The sequence below is a fragment of the Oncorhynchus kisutch genome, linkage group LG15 (genome assembly GCF_002021735.2).
Source record: "Oncorhynchus kisutch isolate 150728-3 linkage group LG15, Okis_V2, whole genome shotgun sequence".
NCBI lineage: Eukaryota > Metazoa > Chordata > Actinopteri > Salmoniformes > Salmonidae > Oncorhynchus > Oncorhynchus kisutch.
In genome coordinates this window covers 50,136,930-50,157,597 of record NC_034188.2, presented here as the reverse complement: position 1 = coordinate 50,157,597, position 20,668 = coordinate 50,136,930, and the positions used below count along the sequence as shown (strand labels likewise).

The window sequence follows — 20,668 nt, the reverse complement described above, 5'->3', positions numbered from 1 at the left end:
ATAGAGTCACATTTAAAAATACATTTGCTTCACTATCCAAATAGATGCGTAGGGGAATGTAAAAACCCTTTCCACCAATACGATTCATACTTCCGATTGGTGTTTGGTGTTGAGTAATGTGGAGACGAGGGGTTTCAGATTAGAAAGACTTGAGCTTAGTTCCAGTTTATTGCAATCAATGGTATTCTAGACAGAGAGAGCAAGGACCCGTCTCAATCCTCTTAACATTCATATTTGTTGTGCCCCAGCATCTTGTAATGCATGGTCTCCTGAAGTATAGCACAGCGGAAGGGCTTAACCAAAAGTATAAAATATACATCTTAGGCCTACCCTTAATACACAGTCCAGCTCTCAGCCACACACAACAACCCAAGCAGTCCGAAAGCTGGTAACAGTCAGGTTAAGATGAAGAAGAGGATACATGGTACGTAAAGACATACTTTGTAAACAATACATTGTTCCAGAATATATATATATACTTCCAGAATGTGTGCTTTTTATGGTGTGGAATATTTGAGAGATGTCAACAGTAGAAACAGGATTCCAGTTCCGTGATGTCAATGCTGACAGTCACATAAATCGGTCACACACAGAACCCCTCTATTTCCTAGCTAGAGAAATCTGCTCACGCCACAAACATACAAACTGTGTTGTCGGACTCTGTTGAAGAATATGGAGTGAGACTCGGATGGGAATGTTGCCTGACAGATCTACAAATCCAGAGACACAAGACCTGACACCGTTCAGAAAAGGTGTCAAATACGTTCACCGGCAGAAACGCATAAAAAAAATAAAAAAATGACAACTGTCATTTTGTGTGAGTTTGTGTTTGCATATTATATCTAAACTTACAGAGGAATGGCAGTGTTAAACCAACATTATCTCGAAAGAAGTGTACCAAAACAAGGTCAGATGCAGAACCCGCCTTCAATTAGAAAAAAAAATGTCGTCTTTGATAGCAATGATTCTATATTAAATCAGATTCACATTAAAGTCTGACGTGTGGATGAACGTGTCATAAGAATCAGTAGCTCATTCCTTCCAGTTTCAGGTGACTTGTTCAACTAGTAATTTCAGTTGTCAGGCCAATCGTTACCCATCTCAGAAAAAGTAAGTGTCATTGAACTAAAGGAATAATGATCACAATTATACAGATGAGTGAACTGCCACTCACCAGAAAATGGTTTGCTTATAAAGAACCTGGGACACCAGAGTGAATCCATATTCAGGGACACACAGGCAGGACTAGTTTTGTTCAATGGCTTTTGTGAGGTACCCATTTGTGCAATACAGTCTAGTTATCGTGACCACCAAGGCATGTGCCCACTAGGAGGGAAATTAAAGAAGAAAAACCATTTATCCCATCTGTTAGTTCAGTGGTTCTCAAGGTTACCGTACCACCAACTGAACGTTGCTCTGCCCAGAGTACCCCTGAAGTACCCCCTTCATGTGCATTTTACCAGTAGTCCTATGGTCTCCTGAGTCTTCTCAAGTACCCCCTGTGGATAGACCAAGTACACCCAGGGGTCCTAGTAGCCCTGGTTGGGAATCACTGTTAGTTTATCTGCTGGGTCAACTCCGCCAATCAGACACCAGGCGGGTCAGACTAATCAACAACAGCCTCCAGTTTTCACCATAGAAAAAAAAGATATGTTACAGACATCAGTTCATACTTTGGGTTAACTCTCCAGCAAACTTTGGAATGATTCAAAAAAACAACAAAAAACTATCTAGGCACAGAAAAAAAAGTACAAAGAGTAAAAGAGGCTATTTGTGAAGGCAAACTAATTAAATACAACTGTATTTACATTAAAAGGCTGAGCACCGGATAAAGTTGAAAAATATACATGTTTTTCCAGTGTTTCTAGTGTTGACATATATATAAAATAGTTTTAAAAGCATAAAGTCAAGTGGTCCATAGTGAAAATAAAACATTGCTCCTAAGGTCACTTGAGGAGGATATATCCCATTGGAAAAGTCCAGTACATTATCATCATACTTGTGATAATATGAAGGTAGTGTGTGTGTGTGTCAGTGATAGTTGACGTCATAGCTCTTATAATGAGAGAAGTTGATGAGGGATGACACACCACTGGTTGTGTGGACAGGTTTCCTCACTTTGTCCACCATGCTCCGTGTGCTCCCTCGCTCTCTTTCGCGGTCATCGTCCTTTGCCTTCATCTCTCCAGTCTCACATCTAGTTTGCGTAATGACCAGTTCCATCTGTTCGTCCCCAACTACATCCTCTGCTCTGACAAAGATGAGAGTGTTCTCTCCATCCTATTTTTCTTCCTCTTCCAGGCCAACCCTTTGTTCTCTCTCACACGGCCCTCTCCCTCTCTCAAGGGCTGGAGGGGAGCATGGTACTGAGAATGTCTATGAGATTGTCCAGACCCCACAGGTAGCCATCCTCGTGGTTGCCCTCCATCCAGGGGGTCCGGTGGTCCAGGGTGAGAAGGGCAGGCAGGGGCACAGTCTTCCCAAAGTCTATCATCCACACACGGGCCTGCCCCGACGCATCATGCACAAACAGCAGGGAGCTGCCCACCACCTGGGAGAAAACAGGACAGTTGAGTTCAGTGTGAGTGTTTTAAAGATGCACTATGCAGTAATCGCTCCACCATTTCCTGGTTGCTAAAATTCTAATAGTTCGCCTAATTTCAGATTGTGACAAAACAAGCGTGTACAGAATCATTGTACCATCTAAACCACTTTGAAATATATTTTCCATAACCAAAAATACTGTATTTAAAGCTGTTTGAAGCTGGTCGTCATTGTAAATAAGATTTTGTTCTTAACTTAGGTGCCTAGTTAAAGGTTAAACTTTTTTTTTTTAAATGTAAAAATGATTAGGGCACATAGAACAGATCTTCTGCTTCTTAGACTTGCTTTCAATGAGGATGACAGATCTTTAACTCACATTTCTATGTGAATTTGGTCAGGTAGCCCAAAAAGTTGCATATTGTAGCTTTAATAAGGAATTTGGATCATGGTCATATCAATTACATTGAATCATAACCCAGCAAAGAGGTTTGTTGAGGGAAAGTAATCATACCAAACGTTACTGTAAATATTGCCTTCATTTATTGCCTGTAAGTAAAGCAGAGTACAATGGCGTTTGTGTGTGTGTTACCTCATGTGTTCTGAAGAACGGGGATTTCTCTAGCACGGATCGCAGCTCTTTCAGACGTTGCAGGTAGAGTTTCTACCAGAGAGAGGAGAAAGGGGAGACAAACAGTCAAACAGACAGTCAATCTGAAGAGGGTGAGTAGCTCCCCTAGAACTCAAGTTCCCTTATGTGCCACCCGACTAAATGTCCCTCTAGAAACACGTACCAGGGTCTGAATGTTCCCATCCACAAAGTCTTCCAGGGCCTGCATGACCTGCTCTCTGTGTTTGGTCGTCTTAAAGTTGGTGTTACACGTCCCGTCTGCTCTCTGCACAGCACAAATGACAAACAACAGTATTTAGTCTCGTTATTGATGCAGTGAAAATAAACGTTTTAAATAAAATATGAAGTAAGGTTTATGTGACATCTTTTTGAGTGCGGATCCATCATACCCATTTCCTTGTCTCATTATTGTGACCTGGAACAAGTTACTGTGCACATACATTTGAAAAACGACTTCTTTTTTTTTAAACTACTTTTTTTCCAACCCCCTCATTTTGACCCCCAGTTGAACCCAGTGTGCCCCCTGACCTTGATGCCCTCGATGCGGAAGCCCAGAGTGGCAGTGGAGCTGAGGGTTTCTCTCCACTGCATGTATCTGGGCTTCAGGATGCCTTGTTGGGCTCTCTCCTGATCAGTAGGGGCCCCGGGGTCCACGGCCATCATCTTCTCATACATGTCCCTGCGGAGCCGCGGATGCTCCCTGGCCTTCAGTAGCTCCTCCTCCAGGTAAGTCCTGATAGGACAGGGAAGACAGGGTTAGTGGGCCAGCTCGTTATCGAACAGCGGAGTTATCCAACAATAGTGATCTCCTCTCCACCATTGGTCCTGGAGAGCCTCAGGGCGTGCAGGATTACGCTTTGAACTGATGGAGGGGGACTGACTGAAAGCTCAGCTACTTTTTTGCCTCCTGGACCTTCACTAAATCGGTTTTGAGTGTGTGGTAGATTCTGCCTATTACATTCCAGCTCAGTACTGGAAACACCTAACTCGGGGCCTCCCAAGTGCCGCAGCGGGCTAAGGCACATCAATCGCAGTGCTAGAGGCATCACTACAGACCCGTGTTCAATCCCGGCTGTATCACAATTGGTCGTGATCGGGAGTCCCAAAGTTCAGCGCACAATTGGCCCAGCGTCGTCCGGGTTAGGGGAGGGTTTGGCCAGGGGTGCTCTAGCGACTCCTTGTGGTGGGCCGGGCACCTCCTCCGACACGTTGGTGCGGCTGGCTTCCGGATTAAGAGGACAGGTGTTAAGGAGCGCGGTTAGGGGGGGTCATGTTTCGGGGGAAACGTGACTAGACCTTCGCCTCCCGAGCCCGTTGGGGAGTTGCAGCGATGAGACAAGATTTAAATTGGGGAGAAAAGGGGGGGGGGGGTAATTTTTTTTAGAATAATACATTTCAAAAATACAAACTCTTCCCCCTGTCTCTCACCTGCTGCCCATCTTGCAGTCCATGATGGAGGGAGAGTCAAAGTCAGCCAGGAGGTCGTCCATTAGGTTGTAGTCCTGTTCGTTCCTCTGCACCACGCCGTAGTAGCCAGGGACATACGGCCGCAGAGTGTCCCCCATCAGCTTCGACAGGCACAGCTGCTCACACTCACAGTAGCGCTTCAACAAACGCCCATACTCCCCCGCCTGGAAGTTACCTACGAGACAGAGGAGAGAGAGAGACCAGAGAGAATGTGTGAAAGAAAGAGGTCAGGGACAGAGAAACACAGAGAGAGAGAGAGAGAGAGAGCAGAGAGTGGTGTATACCTTCGTGCCCGGCGAGCTGCACCCAGGGATAGCGCTTCTTAAAGGACACAACGAAGGGAGACCAGTGCACCATAGTTTTCAGCTTCTGCCACTGCTTGGTCTGGAAGGAGAGCAGCAACAAAATGGGTTACACACACACACACCACCAGTCAGCTAAACTAGTGGTTTAAACATGTGGTCGTCCAGACTCATTCCTACTCGGGCCACAGCAGACACCTGGATAGAACATGTCGTCTCGCTTATCAGTGGGTCATAAGACCATTTGAGAGGTTGGTCAAAATAGTTTGAAAACAAAAGGATCTAAAAAAGACACATACCACACAGAGACATTTCTGCAGAATCAGAGAGCGAGAGAGCGAGAGAGCGAGAGAGCGAGATCCCAGCCCGCTTGAGCCAAGGCCAGGTACACAACTTTCCTCACAGCCCCCATTCGCAAAACATTGACCAGAACAGTCACACTGGTTCCACAGTAAAAAATAAATAATAACAATAATAACAAAACACACCGCCCCTGGCCTACACAGGAACACTGTGTGAGTTTGATTGAGTAGGTGTGGGAGTGTGTGGGTTTGCTGCGAGTCTGCTTGGGTATCTGTGAATGTGTGTGTGTGTGTAGAGTTCTTTATTGGAAAAATACAGCAAGGTCACTATGCAAGGGCCTTTGACGCAAGCAAGCAGAGAACATACACAGCATCGATTATACACACACACACGTCACTGACTAGGACATGATACTGTATGTGTGTGGGAATACACAGGAGGGAGAGAGAGAGAAAGGGAAAGAGACACAGATAGAGAGACAGAAGGAGAGCGCAAAGGTAGGGAAGACAAAATGTTTGAGAAAAGAGACAAGAGAAAGAAAAGGGAAGGCAGAGGTCCTCATCAAAGAAGTAATTCAGTGGAAGGACAGTGTATCATAAACCAGTCTTTAATGATCAGTAACAATCCCCAGTCTGAGAAAGAATGCATGCCCCACTACAGCCCAGCACAACCAAACAAACCCAGACCATGTTTGTCTGTCTGCCCGACTCACACATTCTTTCTACTGGACTGCTGTGACTTTTTGCTGAATACAGAGCGAGGAAAGAGAGTATTAATTTAAAAAAAGACTATTCATAAAATGTATCTCAGAATAGGAGTGCTGATCTAGGATCTGTCCAGGGCTCCCGAGTGGCGCAGCGGTCTAAGGCAGTGCATCTCAGTGCAAGAGGCGTCCCTGGTTCGAATCCAAGCTGAATCACATCCGGCCGTGATTGGGAGTCCAATAGGGCGACGCAAAATTGGCCCAGTATCGTCCGGGTTTGGCCGTCATTGTAAATAAGAATTTGTTCTTAACTGACTTTCCTAGTTAAATTGAGGTTAAATAAAAATATATAAATCTTATTCATTATTATCTAAAAGGCAAACTGATCCTAAATCAACACTCTTACTATGAGACACTTTGTGGATACTGAATACATGGTAAAGAACAGAGACAGAGGAGGCCTGTAAACCTAGTCGTCAGAGTCCCGTGGCTGGTCAATGCCAACAGAGACTCCCGAGCTCCAAAGCTCTTTACCAGCTTAACCCAAACATAACCCTTGCCTCGGCGCAGACGACACATACAAACTTACAATTTTCAACCTCTCCTTGTCCCAGTCTGTAATCCCCACATGTTTTAAGGTGACCACCATCATCCCTGTTTCGAAGAACTCTAAGGCTTCATGCCACAATGACTACCGCCCTGTAGCACTCACTTCTGTAATCATTAAGTTATTTGAAAGGCTGGTTAAGGCTCACACCAACTCCACCATCCCACTCACTCCAATTTGCATACCGCCCCAACAGATGCATAGATGACGCAATCTCAATTGCTCTCCACACTGCCCTCGCCCACCTGGATCAGAGGAATAACTGTGTGAGAATGCTGTTCACCGACTACAGCTCAGCGTTCAACACCATTATCCCCTCCATGCTTGTCACCAAGCTTAGGACTCTGGGTATGAACACCTCCCTCTGCAACTGGATCCTGGGCTTCCTGACAGGCCGACCCCAGGTGGTGAGGGTGGGCAACATCACGTCCACCACGCACAGGACCCTTAACACAGGGGAGTGTTCTTAGTCCCTTCCTGTACTTCCTGTTCACCCACGAGTGGGTGGCCACACACACAATACCATTACAGAGTTCGCTAGCGACAACAGTGGTAGGCCTGATCACCGGCGACGATGAGTCAGCCTGCGGGGAGGAGGACCTGGCAGTGTGGTGCCGGAGCAACAAGCTCTCCCTCAACGTCAGCAAGACCAAAGGAGCTGATCGTGGACTACAGGAAACAGTCATCAAAGACCCCAACCACCCAACCCATAGACCGTTTTCTCTGCTGCCGCACGGCAAGAGGTCCCAGTGCATCAAGTCAGACAACAGGCTCTTGAACAGCTTCTATCCCCAAGTAATACGATTGATAAATCGCTAACAAAATAGCTACACGGACTGTATTTGCACTGTCTCTATGCACACTCACAGACAAGGTCAATTCAACACACACTCACACGGTCACTCCATTTGCTCACTCGTACATAATATACTGACTCTACACCCCCACTCACATGCAAGCTGCTGCTACTCTGTTAATCTTATCTTAGATCCTGTTGCCGAGTCACCTCACGCCTATAGATATCTACCTGTGCGTTCAGCTAAGCCAATCACTTTATCTATCATCCTCTCTCTCCGAGCTGAGCATTGGGTGCCACTCCAGGGGGTCTATACCCCTTCTAAACGGCTATCTTCTCCTCTTTCACTCCTCCCTCTCATCCACTCGTTTATCTCCCACTCGCTCTCCTGCAGTTCAGGCCAGACAGCTTAATGAAAGGCCGGGGGGGGGGGGGGGGGCAGATGTAACTCAGTCCCCTCTATTAGATTTCACCCCCCATCCTCCCATCTCCACCTCCTTCATTATTACCTGACCTGACTGACCCTGGAGGGGGGACTGGTGAGACGGAACCTCACTTTATCTTCTTTCTCGTTCCCTCATTCTTGCCCAAACTCTGCCCTCACTTCTCCTTTTCGTAATCCTCATACTTTTCCCTTTCTCAAAGTCTCTCTCTTTCTCTCTCTCTCTCTCTCTCTCTCTCGTTCTCCTGCCTTCACTCACTGCTTCCCACTGTCATCCTAATCCCCCTCTACTCCACTATTAACAGCAGGGCTCTACTCCACTATTAACAGCAGGGCTCTACTCCACTATTAACAGCAGGGCTCTACTCCACTATTAACAGCAGGGCTCTACTCCACTATTAACAGCAGGGCTCTACTCCACTATTAACAGCAGGGCTCTACTCCACTATTAACAGCAGGGCTCTGTCCCTTTGGCCCCTTCCTCAGTCTTTTCTTCCCTTCATCCTACACCACACTCTTGGAATGTGTCTGGCCCCTGTCACGAAGATAGCAGCCATGAAACACACACACACACACACACACGTCAGTAGTGACATTCTGGACATCAGTGTTGTCCGCAAGAGGAACAGAAAAGCTCTGTTCTGGCAATGAGGCAAAAAAAATTAAAAAACGAACGGTTGTGAAGCTTTGGCCTACAGCCCCGATGTCTATTCGGCCAGCAGCCATCATCATAAATCCCCCCTGACTTACCATCGCCTTAGCCCAGAGAGAGACGGTGAAACCGCCAACGCAGAGCACCTTACTAAAAACACCCATGACATTACTACAGCTTTTCCTAATAAAAAGACAGCTCCTAGGTGTCATAAACCCGGTCAAGTAAAAGACCAGATCTGATGGTGTTGGACCTAATAGAGCCAATACACACCTGACCCGGCCTACAGACCCATATTAGCTCATGCCAAAGCAGATGTATTTCTCTCTGAAGGAGGATGATCTAACTCGCCTGTAGATACCTGCCTCAACTAGATAGGACAGGGTCTGTAGCAGCGACTATACGCATACCAGAGAGAGGAGATACTGTGTACCTGCCCACCTCATGGCTACTCCTAGAGAGAAAGGCAGCCTTATATACTGGATTTACACCAGGGGCCCGCTGTGGAATGTTCAGATATAAATACGCTATGTGGAACAAACATGCCTCTCTGACAAGTCGAATAAGGAATCACGTCGGCTCTACTTGTGGCATTTGTATTGGCGACGCTCGACAATGTGGTCCTGACCACGTCCATGCCCACATGGACAGAGACAGTCTTCACCTGTCCACACCTAAGTATATTATATATATATGACTTCAGAAAGGCCAGGGTCATCTGACTTCACCTCCTAGCTATACCATACTTATGTAAAAAGGCCCGGGGGAGGGGGGGGGGTATATGGCCAACGCCATCTTAAGCAACGCGGAGTGCCTGGATTCAGCCCTTAGCCGTGGTATATTGGCCATATACCACAAACCCAGAGGTGCCTTATTGCTATTTTAAACTAGTTACCAATGTAGTAATTAAAAGAGTAAAAATCTGTTTTGTCATACCTGTGGTATACAGTCTGAAATACCACGGCTTTCAGCCAATCAAAACCACCCAGTGTCTAATGTACTGTATCTAAGCCTGCCCTCACCGGTTGCCATTCATCTCCCATCTCAGCTCTTCCCAATAGTACATCTAATCTGTGTCTCATCTCTTACCTGGCAGACGGCGCAGTAGTGGAGCAGCAGCCCGGCGCTGACACAGGCACACACAGACACAGAGAGGAGGTGAGAGCGTAGCCAGTCCCACACACTCCGCACAGGGTCTCCAAACGTGACCTCCACGAGCGTCTGGCGCTCCATCAGACTGTCCCTCAGTTAGCCTAGCGGGGTTAGCATTTAGCCTTGCCCCTCTCTCTGCATGTCACTGTTAGCCTAGCACGAGCATTTAGCCTTACCTCTGACTGATAGAAGCTGTCTGTCCCCCAGTTAGCCCTGCAGCATTAGCAGTCAACCAATGGAATTGCCTGGCTTTGTAAACTTGTGTTCTGGTGAACCTCCCCTCTCATATGAGGTTACACTATAATCCCTCTCCCACTGAGCCCTCCCCCTCTCTCACTGCCTTATCTTTAACACCAACTCGTCTCGGTCTTCTCAGCCGCATTGTGTCACCCTCTTACTGTACCACTGTCTCCCTACATGATATTCTCTTCTCCCTCCCCATCTCTAATCTGTCATTTAACGCTCAATTTTCCCTCCAAATTCATTATGACCTCTGCCCCCCCCCTTGTCAATTTTCCCACTCCAAGTTTCTTTCCCCTCTCTCACACCAACTGCCTTTCTGACATCCTCTCACAATCTGTTTATAGTAGTCTCTCCCTTTCTCTAATCCCTCCATCAGCCTGTACTGAGCCGGTGTCCTCAGAAACCCAGAGTCCCTAGTGACATACATGACTGTAATACCTCTTTAGTCTACACTGCTTTTGACGACACATACTAGTCACAGGAAATATACTTCTGTAGTGTAAGGAACTTCTATGAGAGAGGTCTCCCACACTAGCTCCGGGAGGTCTCCCACACTAGCTCCGGGGGTAGTGTGGGAGACATCTGCCCCACATACCCCCCCTGAGTAGTATAGCGTAAAGACAATGGCTCTCCCACACTTCATGTTCCTGCAGGAATTACCTCAATACCAGCAGACAGCATTTTTTTGCTCTGTTAGCTAAATTGAAAATAAAACGTTTTTTTCAAAATATCCACACATATTTTACTCATGTAAATCCAGAGAGACAAGTGAGAGAGAGAAAGAGAGAGAGAGAGAGAGAGCAATAGTGGGGAAAATGCAAAAACCCTTGAAGTGTGTGAGTATAATGCAAAAGACATCTATCTACCTAACGTAGCCAATTCTGCTTTGTCATCATGCTTTAGCCAAAGTGAATTACTGGATTGGATATTCAGAGGAAAACAACATTTCCAAATACCACTAACCCCGTTTTCTTTCTCTCTCAAACCCAGGACTCCTTGGAAAACAGTGGCAATTGTTACTGATTGGACTATCCGGACTAAATAAAGAACATTTTAATCCACTAGAGTACTCCTACTATAGCTCCCTCTAAACCCTTCCCCCGCAGTCCTGTCTCTCTTTGTCTCTCAGCGAGAGAGGTATGAAGCGTTTGATTTACAAAGGGGGTACTCCCTGTTTTAGTGCTCACAACACCAGTGTGCTGTAGTCTTTAAAGACGTCCTCCAACAAACAAAAAACATTCTGTTGAAAAGTGATATCCCAAGTATAAATACAGTGAAGTACACATCCTAAATGGTCAAAGAAATTTTAAAAAATTAAAACATTGAGTAAAATAGCGTTTTTTTAAAGACAACCGCAAACATCAAGGTGTAGGCCATTCAAGGAGTTAGTCTGATGGGTATATGTGATGTCAGATTTGATGGCCTTCCTCCTTGCTTGAGGAACAATAGAGAACAAGAGGAAAGCCCCCCGCCCCCCCCCCCCACACCCACACACACACAATGGCATGACTTACCTGGACCACCTATTGAGATGTACCTTTTGTTAAGTAAATCTTGGGATATCGCTTACTAGGTCTTACTTTTAGGTGTGATGCTGCTCTTTTCCAGGCCTTGTTTACATGTAAACCAAATCCGCTCCCTTCTGCTCTCTGTGGCATGAGCACAGCTCAACCACAGCCCAGTCAACACAAAAAAACAGAAGTCTGACACAAATGTGTGTTTTAATGCTTTTGTGAACACTAACACATATGTGTGAGAGTGCTGCAAGTTTGCAATTGTGAGTTGCATAACGGGAGTTTGTGTACGAGTTGGTTCTTGTGTGTGCACATGGAGCATGCCCTGTATGAGCTGGTATGTGTTGTGGGGTATATAGTAGTGTGTGTGTGTGTGTGTGTGTGTAGAGGGTACTTTATCACTCCTCCACTCATCTATATTTTCCTCTGCATTCTGTTCCTCTGCCTGTGAATCAGCGGAAAACCTTATGCCGTGGTGCAAGGCTAGACCCCCGGGGGGAAGATAGTGTCAGAGAAATGAAGGGATGATGCAGGCAGAAATTAGACTAAGAAATAGGTTAAAAGTAATGGGAATAATGCAAGACGTTACATTCAAAATAGAGACCGAGAGAGAGAGAAAATGAAAAAAAAGAGAAACAGCGCCATATATGGCAATGATGTCGCCTAGCAACGCAACTGCCTTCAGCCCAATTTTCCATGACACACTCTGAGCTGTGAACGCCAGACGGCAGAGTGTGTAGTGTGCGCCTTAAACTCTGAATATGTATTTGTGTGAGCAGGCAAGTGTCTACTTGGTATATCATTGAGCACAAGGTTTAACAACTGGTTTGGCCACACTTTGAAAGCCTACAGTAAGCCAATAACAACAAAGGCCCTAATACTACCACCACCGACAACACTCCTCAGTGATGCCGTATCACACCAGCTAGATCCAAAATGGATGCCCCAGTACAATCACTCACTCCTCGGTACTTCCCTCTGTTCCAGATATTCAATCATAACAGTAGTGTGGGATCTACAAGATGGGAACTGCTGACCAACCCCCTTTCACTCAGACGACATTCAAGCATTAACAAGGATGACACACACACACACGCGCAAATATGGAAATATCTGAACTCGCAGAAGATAAAGCGAATCGGAGATAAAGCAAATGTAGTGAGGAAAAGAGAGAGAGCGAGACAACGTAGGTAGAAAACGTTCGAAAAACAGCTTCTATCTCAAGGCCATCAGACGGGTTAAACAGCCATCACTAACATTGAGTGGCCGCTGCCAACATACAGACTCAAATCTCTAGCCACTTTAATAATTACAAATTGGATGTAATAAATGTATCACTGGTCACTTTAAACAATGCCACTTTATATAAATGTTTACATACCCTACATTACTCATCTCATATGTATAAACTGTACTCTATACCATCTTGCCTATGCCGTTCGGTCATCGCTCATCCATCTATTCATATTCTTATTCATTCCTTTACACTAGTGTGTATAAGGTAGTTGTTGTGAAATTCTTAAGATTACTTGTTAGATATTACTGCATGGTCGGAACTAGAAGCACAAGCATTTCGCTACACTCCCATTAACATCTGCTAACCATGTGTATGTGACCAAATATCATTTGATTTGAGTAAAGGGATAGAGCTATGGCTAAGTGCTGAATTCAGGATGTTTGGGTACATTTTCTGGAGGCTCTCTCTCACCACACATTGACTCACACACAGCATAGAAACCCCCTGGAGTCACACATCAATGCCATCTAAATAGATCAGTCATTATGTGTTATTTGGAAGGCCATCTCCCTCTCAGAGACATGAACAAACAAGGACTGAACAGATGTCCCCCTGAAGTAGTTTCTCTCACAAACAAAGGCACATTGATTATGCACTCAGAGAGAGACAGAAAGTAAAAGGGAGAGAGAACGTGTGTGTGTGTGTGTGTGTGTGTGTTGGTGATATGTAACATGTGGAAATTCTAGTATTTCCACACAGTCTTTCTCAGTGGTGACTTCCAGGATTCACACCATTCCTGTTCAGGAAGTGAGCTTGCCTGATTTTCAATTGGTCCATTTCCAGGAAAGACATCCTGTTTTTGAGCTCATGTCATTCCAAGCATTTCTGGTCAGGGCGCATCAAAGGCCTCCGACTGGGGAGGGAAACGCCATAAATGTACCACTGTAAGAAGGTTAGAGCTGCATCATACATGGGACGAAACAAGAACAGCTCGAGGTCCAGAAAATGACCCTGTGTTAATCGAGCCGAGCTCATTAGTGATAATCACAGTCAAGGGTCATAGTGGTTGGGGGTCATGGGTAAAGAGTCACTCGGGAGTCAAAGGTTCAACGATCACCAATAAAATGCCCTATTCATTGGCTTAGGAGTATTACGTAAGAGACACCAAAAGTTAACCTGGCCAGCCGATTTCCATCATATTGTTAACACCTAACTGATCCTTTCTGATCTATGCATAAATACAATATGCACTCCAAACTCCTTCAGGCTAAAACTACATACGTGTTCCAAGGGTCATTGAAAATAAAATACAAATGATACCCTTGACGCTGCCATTGACCTAATATTCACCACATCCCCTGCGGTAAGGAGCACATGGCCTTGGTGGCTTTGTGTTTGTGACCCGAGTGAGACGTCAGTAGGTCTAACACAAACACTGACATTGAGGAAATAACACTGAGTGCGTTTGTTTTATTGACATGCAATCTGTAGGTCATCAACATGGGAGTGAGGTGCTGGAACACACACTACCAGCGAAGGTCTGCTCTGCGCATTAGGACATCATTCTAATCATCGTGCATCTCATAAATGAAAGAAGAAAAAAAAAGACTTGGCCTTATATCAATAGCATTGAGAGCACACAACTGTACCATGGAAGTGTGTGTGTGTACAGAAAGTAGCCTAATAAAAAGCACGAGCTGGCATACACCCAGAGAAATGATCTTGTGTAGAGGTGCTGACTAACTGTGAATACACTGCAAGCTACACAACAAATAAAGAGAGTTTAGCCAATAAATCACCGGGAGTCTTTATTTATTTGTGTACAGAGAGTAAATAGGCCTGTGTGTGTGTGTGTGTGTATATATATATATATATATGCATGTGCCCATCTTTGGCACTTCCAGCCAACATTCAGGACCGATTATAGCAAAGGAGTTTAACATAATACTACTGTGTGCTTTTGTATGCAACTAAATAGAAGATAAACTCTAGTCAGTAGACCTCCACTGCATTTATCGCACAATAATTTATATATATATATATATATATATATATGGCACACTTACCCCCGTGCTTTCGTCTGGGCTGCCCAGCGTGTTGCATATGACTGGGGACAGGCTGGGCTCGATGTCGCTGCCGTTGAAGTCATCCTCGGACTCCTCAAAGGACGAGGCGGAGGACAAGCAGCCGGCGGAGGACGAGTTGGAGAGCTTTCTGTGAAAGCGCATTAGCGCCGGGGAGCCTCCGCAGCCACTGTCCGAGCATGGGGACTCATCATCGGCGTGTGGGCCCAGCGATGATCCACCGACTCCGAGTCCCATGGTCCTTGGATCTAGAGTTTCCTGGGTCCAACAGGGGCTTAGATCTCTGGTTATAATAAGCTTTGGGATAGTACCGGGGAAACTTTGGCTACCTAGTGGACTTTGGACTTGTCCGTGTGGCTGTATTGGAGAGTTGATCGAGGGGTCCTCCTGGTTCCCCGACTCAACTGAACAACTGTTTTGATCATTTTTCCTGACAGCTTCGGGCTCACGGGAAGCAGTGAGAAAGTTAGATTTGGTCATTTCTACCTCTGTGTGGAGTAAATCATACCCTATCGGTTCTGACACGCCATTTGTCAGAGGCTCGTCCAAACGCAAGCTCAGTGATGTCAGGGTCCGTCTTAAATTCTCATTGCCAGATGTGCGCCAATGGACTGAACCATCCGGTTGTACAGCCCCAGATACCCCCCTGACCTCCGAGGCAACCCCACCCTGTTTATCAAATCCGAATGGTTTGTTTTCCATGGCCCTCGCCGGGGCATTCCAGACATGGTCTTCTCCCGTTGTTTCTGGGCCGCTGCGCTGCGTAACTGCGCAGCGAGTTCTGTCGAATCCTCTGGACCGTGTTTCCAAGCCCGTCGCATCGAAGGACGAGTCGGCCACTCCCTTGCTCACAGCGTCACAGACGAGAGCCTGAATATTTTCATAATGAATTCCAGATGGGTATTCGGCGACCGGGGTGGTGTGGTCCACTACCTCCGACTCAGTCTGGCCTCTCAACAATTTCCCTCGCCCGTTACCACGAAGTGTTTCCGAATTTCCAGATCCGATTACCAGCCCTACCTCTGGTTGACCTGTACCTGGCGAAGGCAACTGCTTCGTTTTCATCCGATTCCTGTAAAACCGGTCACACCTTCGCTCCTCACGGGCAAATCTGCGGATAGGGAGTCGTTTGGGTGTTTCTGTTGGTTTCCATTTCGCTTTGCCTGGAGCGGCGGTGGAGTACGAGAGACCACAGCACGTTTGACCCATTCTGTACACGGTAGTAGTAGCGCACACCTTCCAAGATGTATCAAATTTGAAACAATTCGCACTGTGCAGCAAAGTAACACATGAGTCACGTGCTCCACTCATTGTTGCCAATGATGAATGACAATTATAGGAACATGTTTGAATATCCCATATCTGCAAGAAAAAAGATGAAAACAGTTTTAGAATATTTTGCCAAAACACAACATATGCTAGTCTACTGCTTTCCATTTGGTCTGATCTGTGTGATATTTCAATAAAAAACTCCAAACAATGTCATAAGGTACACAATGTTGCTTTCAGTAAAGAGATAAGTGACATTTGTGTCTGTGTAGAGGGTGAACAAAACATTTGTTTGGCTGTAAAACAGGAACGCTTTTTTTGTTTTTCTGTGCCTTTTGAGGCGAATGCTTTGCTCATGTTTCTTGCCTTGGGATTGTTGCCTCAAGTCTGTTTTGTTTGGCTTGAGATGGATGGTTTATGCCAGAGCTCAGAGCCATAATTCTACAAATCAGGGTTGAAGAGTTAAAGCCATTTTGTCTGAGGATTCGTATGGCGGGCGTGACGCAATTCGCTGAGCCCCTGGCGGCATGCGGAGGCCAAATCTACCTCCATACAACATTGCTGTGTGCCTCAAATGTTGTAACAATGCGAAGTGCTCTGTATAGCTCCGCGTTGACATAATTGTTTGACGGTATGTGGGGGCGTGAGGTCCTGTATAAACACAAACTCACTTCCTTGGCAACTTCCTTCACAGCAGCTCTGCGAAGCATAAAAAAGTATGTTTGCTCTGACATCTGTGGAGGCCGCATCGCAGTAAATGCTGTACTGCCACTGCAGATGGCTGATTGATCATGCAAAGAATTTGACCGAGATAACTTTGGTCCACTCTCGAGTTCAACTCGGGATAACCAGTACCACGAAAGTGGCTCACCTTTCAGGCAGGTGCATTTCTATGGCAACGAATCCTTCAGAACTAACCTGCTCCAGGGCGGGCTAACTCCATTTATCCTGAATGAAGAGTCTAAGCCACAAATTGAGGACCAATGAAATCAGATTCCCTCCATCTCGCAAAGATGGCATAGTCATCGCCATCGTTTGCGGAAGATGACTGATTCAATAGTTTATTAATGAAATGTTGTTTTGTTTGTAAAACCTTTTTTTTTATGTTAAAATACCTATCACACATTTAAATATGACAGAATGCATTTGAACCTCCACACACAGTAAAACCTTTGTATGGAAATTATATTATTTTATTGATAGGAGTGGGGATAAGCACACCGAAGACGGCATTGACTATCAGTAATTAAATAAAGACTGCACTACAAAAAGCCAATTTCACACCATTGCTGAATTAAAACCTAAACTTGTCTTTCATTTTGATCTGGGCACAAATGAAAATGTGGCACTGACTCGCACATGGATTGACGTTTCAGCATTGTCTCAGCAAGCGCAGTTACAAGCCTACAAACCTTTTTTTTTTCTTCCAATTTTCGCCTAAAATGACATACCCAAATCTAACTGCCAGTACCTCAGGACCTGAAGCAAGGATATGCATTTTTTCTTGATACTGTTTGAAAGGAAACATGTTGAAGTTTGTGGAAATGTGAAATGAATGTAGGATAATATAACACATTAGATCTGGTAAAAGATAATACAAAGAACACTTTCTTTTTTGTTTTGTTCCATCATTGAAATGCAAGAGAAAGCCATTATATGACTTAGGACTCTAGGCGCAATTGAAATATTTTCCACTAGATGGCAGCAGTGTACATGCAACGTATTAGACTGATTCAATGATCCATTGCATTATTGTTAAAAATGTTGTATCAAGTCTGCCCAAATGTGCCTAATTGGTTTATTGATACATTTTCAAGTTCATAACTGTGCACTCTCAAACAATAGCATGGTATTATTTCACTGTAATAGCTACTGTAAATTGGACAGTGCAGTTAGATTAACAAGAATTTAAGTGTTCTGCCCATATCAGAAATGTCTATGTCCTGGGAAATGTTCTTGTTACTTACAACGTCATACTAATCAAATTAGCGCACGTTAGCTCAACCGTCCTGCGGGAGGGGGCACACCGATTCTGTAGAGGCTAGAGTAAGCGCCAGGCGGATGAGCAATGTCCTCCATCATAGGACAGATGAAGCCTGAGCTGAAATGTAAAGCTAATTTAAGCTGACTAACTAGAAAACGCCGAGTAGATCTAGCTTGCTTCATAGTATACAACTCTGGTCTAGGCCTACCTAAAGCAGAGAGGAAGAGTCAAAGCGAGAGGGTTTACTCCTCCAAAACTCTGTCCACATTAAGCAGATCATTATTTATTAAGCAAGTGAGGAGTTTTTGTATGGGGGGGCAATGAGAGTGTCGAATTTAGTCAAGATACAAAATATATTGCTATTTTGATACCTAAGGCTTATTTGATCTATTAGAAGTTTTGTAATGCTTAGGTTGTTACGAGTGCACTGATATAAGTGTGATGTGTGTGAAACATATCCCGGGAACTTTATACCGGAGTTGTTCCTGTTGAAATGTTAGACGATCTATGCATCGCACTCTCCACTGAATACAGGTGGTTGACGTCAACACTCAAATATTTTTTTAAGTATTAAAATAAGATGTATCCACCAATCTAAAGAGAGGAATAGGCGTGATCTTGACAGTCTGCCGTTCTGCTCTGTGGGCAACGGATCCCATTGTTAGGGCGGTGGCACAAGCATCTCGTCATTATATCTACACTGAACAAAAATATGAACGCAACATGCAACAATGTCAAAGATTTTACTGAGTTATAGTTCATATAAGGAAATCAGTCAATTGAAATAAATGTATTTGGGCCTTATCAATGGATTTCACGAGTGGGAATACAGATATGAATCTGTTAGTCACAAAGTAGGGGCGTGGATCAGAAAACCAGTTAGTATCTGATGTGACCATCATTTGCCTCATGTAGTGCGACACACTTCCTTCACATAGAGTTGATCAGGCTGTTGATTGTGGCCTGTGGAATGTTGTCCCACTACTCTTCAATAGCTGTGTGAAGTTGCTGGATATTGGCAGAAACTGGAACGCGCTGTCGTACACGTCCATCCAGAGCATCCCAAACATGCTCAATGGGTGACATGTCTGGAGAGTATGCAGGCCATGGAAGAACTGGGACATTTTCAGCTTCCAGGAATTGCGACATGGAGCTGTGCATTATTATGAGAAAACATGAGGTGATGTCGGTGGATGAAGGGCACAACAACGGGCCTCAGGATCTCGTCACATTATCTATGTGCATTCAAATTGGCATAAATAAAATGCAATTGTGTTCATTGTCCGTAGTTTATGCCTGCCCATACCATAACCCCACTGCCACCATGGGGCACTTGTTCACAACTTTGACTTCACATCTCACATCTCCCTCACTAGCTTTAAGCACCAACTGTCAGAGCAGCTTACAGATCACTGCACCTGTACATAGCCCATCTGTAAACAGCCCATCTACCTACCTCATTCCCATACTGGTATTAATTTATTTATCTTGCTCCTTTGCACCCCAGTATCTCTACCTGCACATTCATCTTCTGTCGATCTACCATTCCAATGTTTAATTGCTATATTGTAATTACTTCGCCACCATGGCCTATTTATTTCCTTAACTTACCTTATTTGCACTCACTGTATATAGACTTTTTGTTTTCTTTTGTTCTACTGTATTATTGTTTATACTGTATGTTTTGTTTACTCCATGTGTAACTCTGTGTTGTTGTATGTGTCAAATTGCTACGCTTTATCTTGGCCAGGTCGCAGTTGCAAATGAGAACTTGTTCTCAACTAGCCTAGCTGGTTAATTAAAGGTGAAATAAAATAAATAAATAAATACACTCAACCACAAGACGCCATACATGCTGTCTGCCATCTGCCTGGTGTTGTTGAAACTGCGATTCATCTGTGAAGAGCGCACTTCTCCAGCGTACCAGTGGCCATCGAAGGTGAGTATTTTCCCACTGAAGTGGGTTATGATGCCGAACTGCAGTCAGGTCAAGACCCTGGTGAGAACTATGAGCTCACAGATGAGATTCCCTGAGACGGTTTCTGACAGTTGGTGTAGAAATTCTTTGGTTGTGCAAATTCACAGTTTCATCAGCTTTCTGGGCGAATCTGCAGTTAGTTTTATAACTAATATCATGCGATTCTACTCATTTTGCCATTGGGCAGAGTGAAACGTGCTGTTTTACAGCTACTTTCCTGCAATTCTACACATTTTGCAATAGGGTGGCGCCGTTTTCAATATGATAACTGGCGATCAATGGGCCCCACCCCAGTCGGTAAATCGACCATGCTTACTACGAGTTTTGATAGCTGGCTGCTAGGCAAACTTACCAATCTAGAAATATTTAGACGACATGGGCAAATTAAGTGACTGCTGATGCATAACCAAATGTTCTAAATTGCACCTTGTGTATTCTGTTACTCTAACTCTCAACAGTAAATTGAGACCCCGACTGAGTCCCCGACTGAGACCCCGACTGAGTCCCCCCCCCCAAAAAAGTGTTTATTTTTTATTGGTCCGCGGGCCGCCAGTTGTCCCTCCCTGTCCTACAGAATAGAGAGAATCTAGACATTGGATTGGGGTTAGCTCAGTTTCTAGTTTGTGACTCTGACATTACGACTCACCGTTGTTGCAATCACCAAGAAAAATGAACAGAACAGAAAAGGGCAGGACTAATGATATTTAGTCTTTCACCACACATTGTAATGGGGAAATGTAATATGACTAAAGTTCGTATATAT

The 20,668-nt window shown here is 44.9% G+C and overlaps 1 protein-coding gene across 1 annotated transcript; it reads right to left on the bottom strand.

Annotated features, from left to right (window-relative positions):
* Positions 1 to 132: 132 nt before the first annotated feature.
* Positions 133 to 16,809, bottom strand: LOC109905394 (inositol-trisphosphate 3-kinase C). The gene is made up of 8 exons (XM_020502741.2): positions 16,615 to 16,809; positions 14,657 to 16,036; positions 4,924 to 5,023; positions 4,601 to 4,814; positions 3,701 to 3,905; positions 3,336 to 3,437; positions 3,134 to 3,205; positions 133 to 2,551 (listed from the first exon to the last, which is right to left on the bottom strand). Exons 1-8 carry the CDS (start codon positions 16,690 to 16,692, stop codon positions 2,342 to 2,344), a joined length of 2,361 nt encoding a protein of 786 aa, XP_020358330.2. The 5' UTR covers positions 16,693 to 16,809; the 3' UTR covers positions 133 to 2,341.
* Between the last annotated feature and the right edge of the window lie 3,859 nt (positions 16,810 to 20,668).

Coding starts and splice junctions, on each gene's coding strand:
- LOC109905394 (XM_020502741.2), bottom strand. CDS start 16,692: ATGCGGCCTCCACAGATGTCAGAGCAAACATACTTTTTTATGCTTCGC. Junction 3,906..4,600: donor GACTGCAAGATGGGCAGCAG/GTGAGAGACAGG, acceptor CTGTCCTATCAG/GACTTACCTGGAGGAGGAGC. Junction 3,206..3,335: donor ATGGGAACATTCAGACCCTG/GTACGTGTTTCT, acceptor TCTCTCTGGTAG/AAACTCTACCTGCAACGTCT.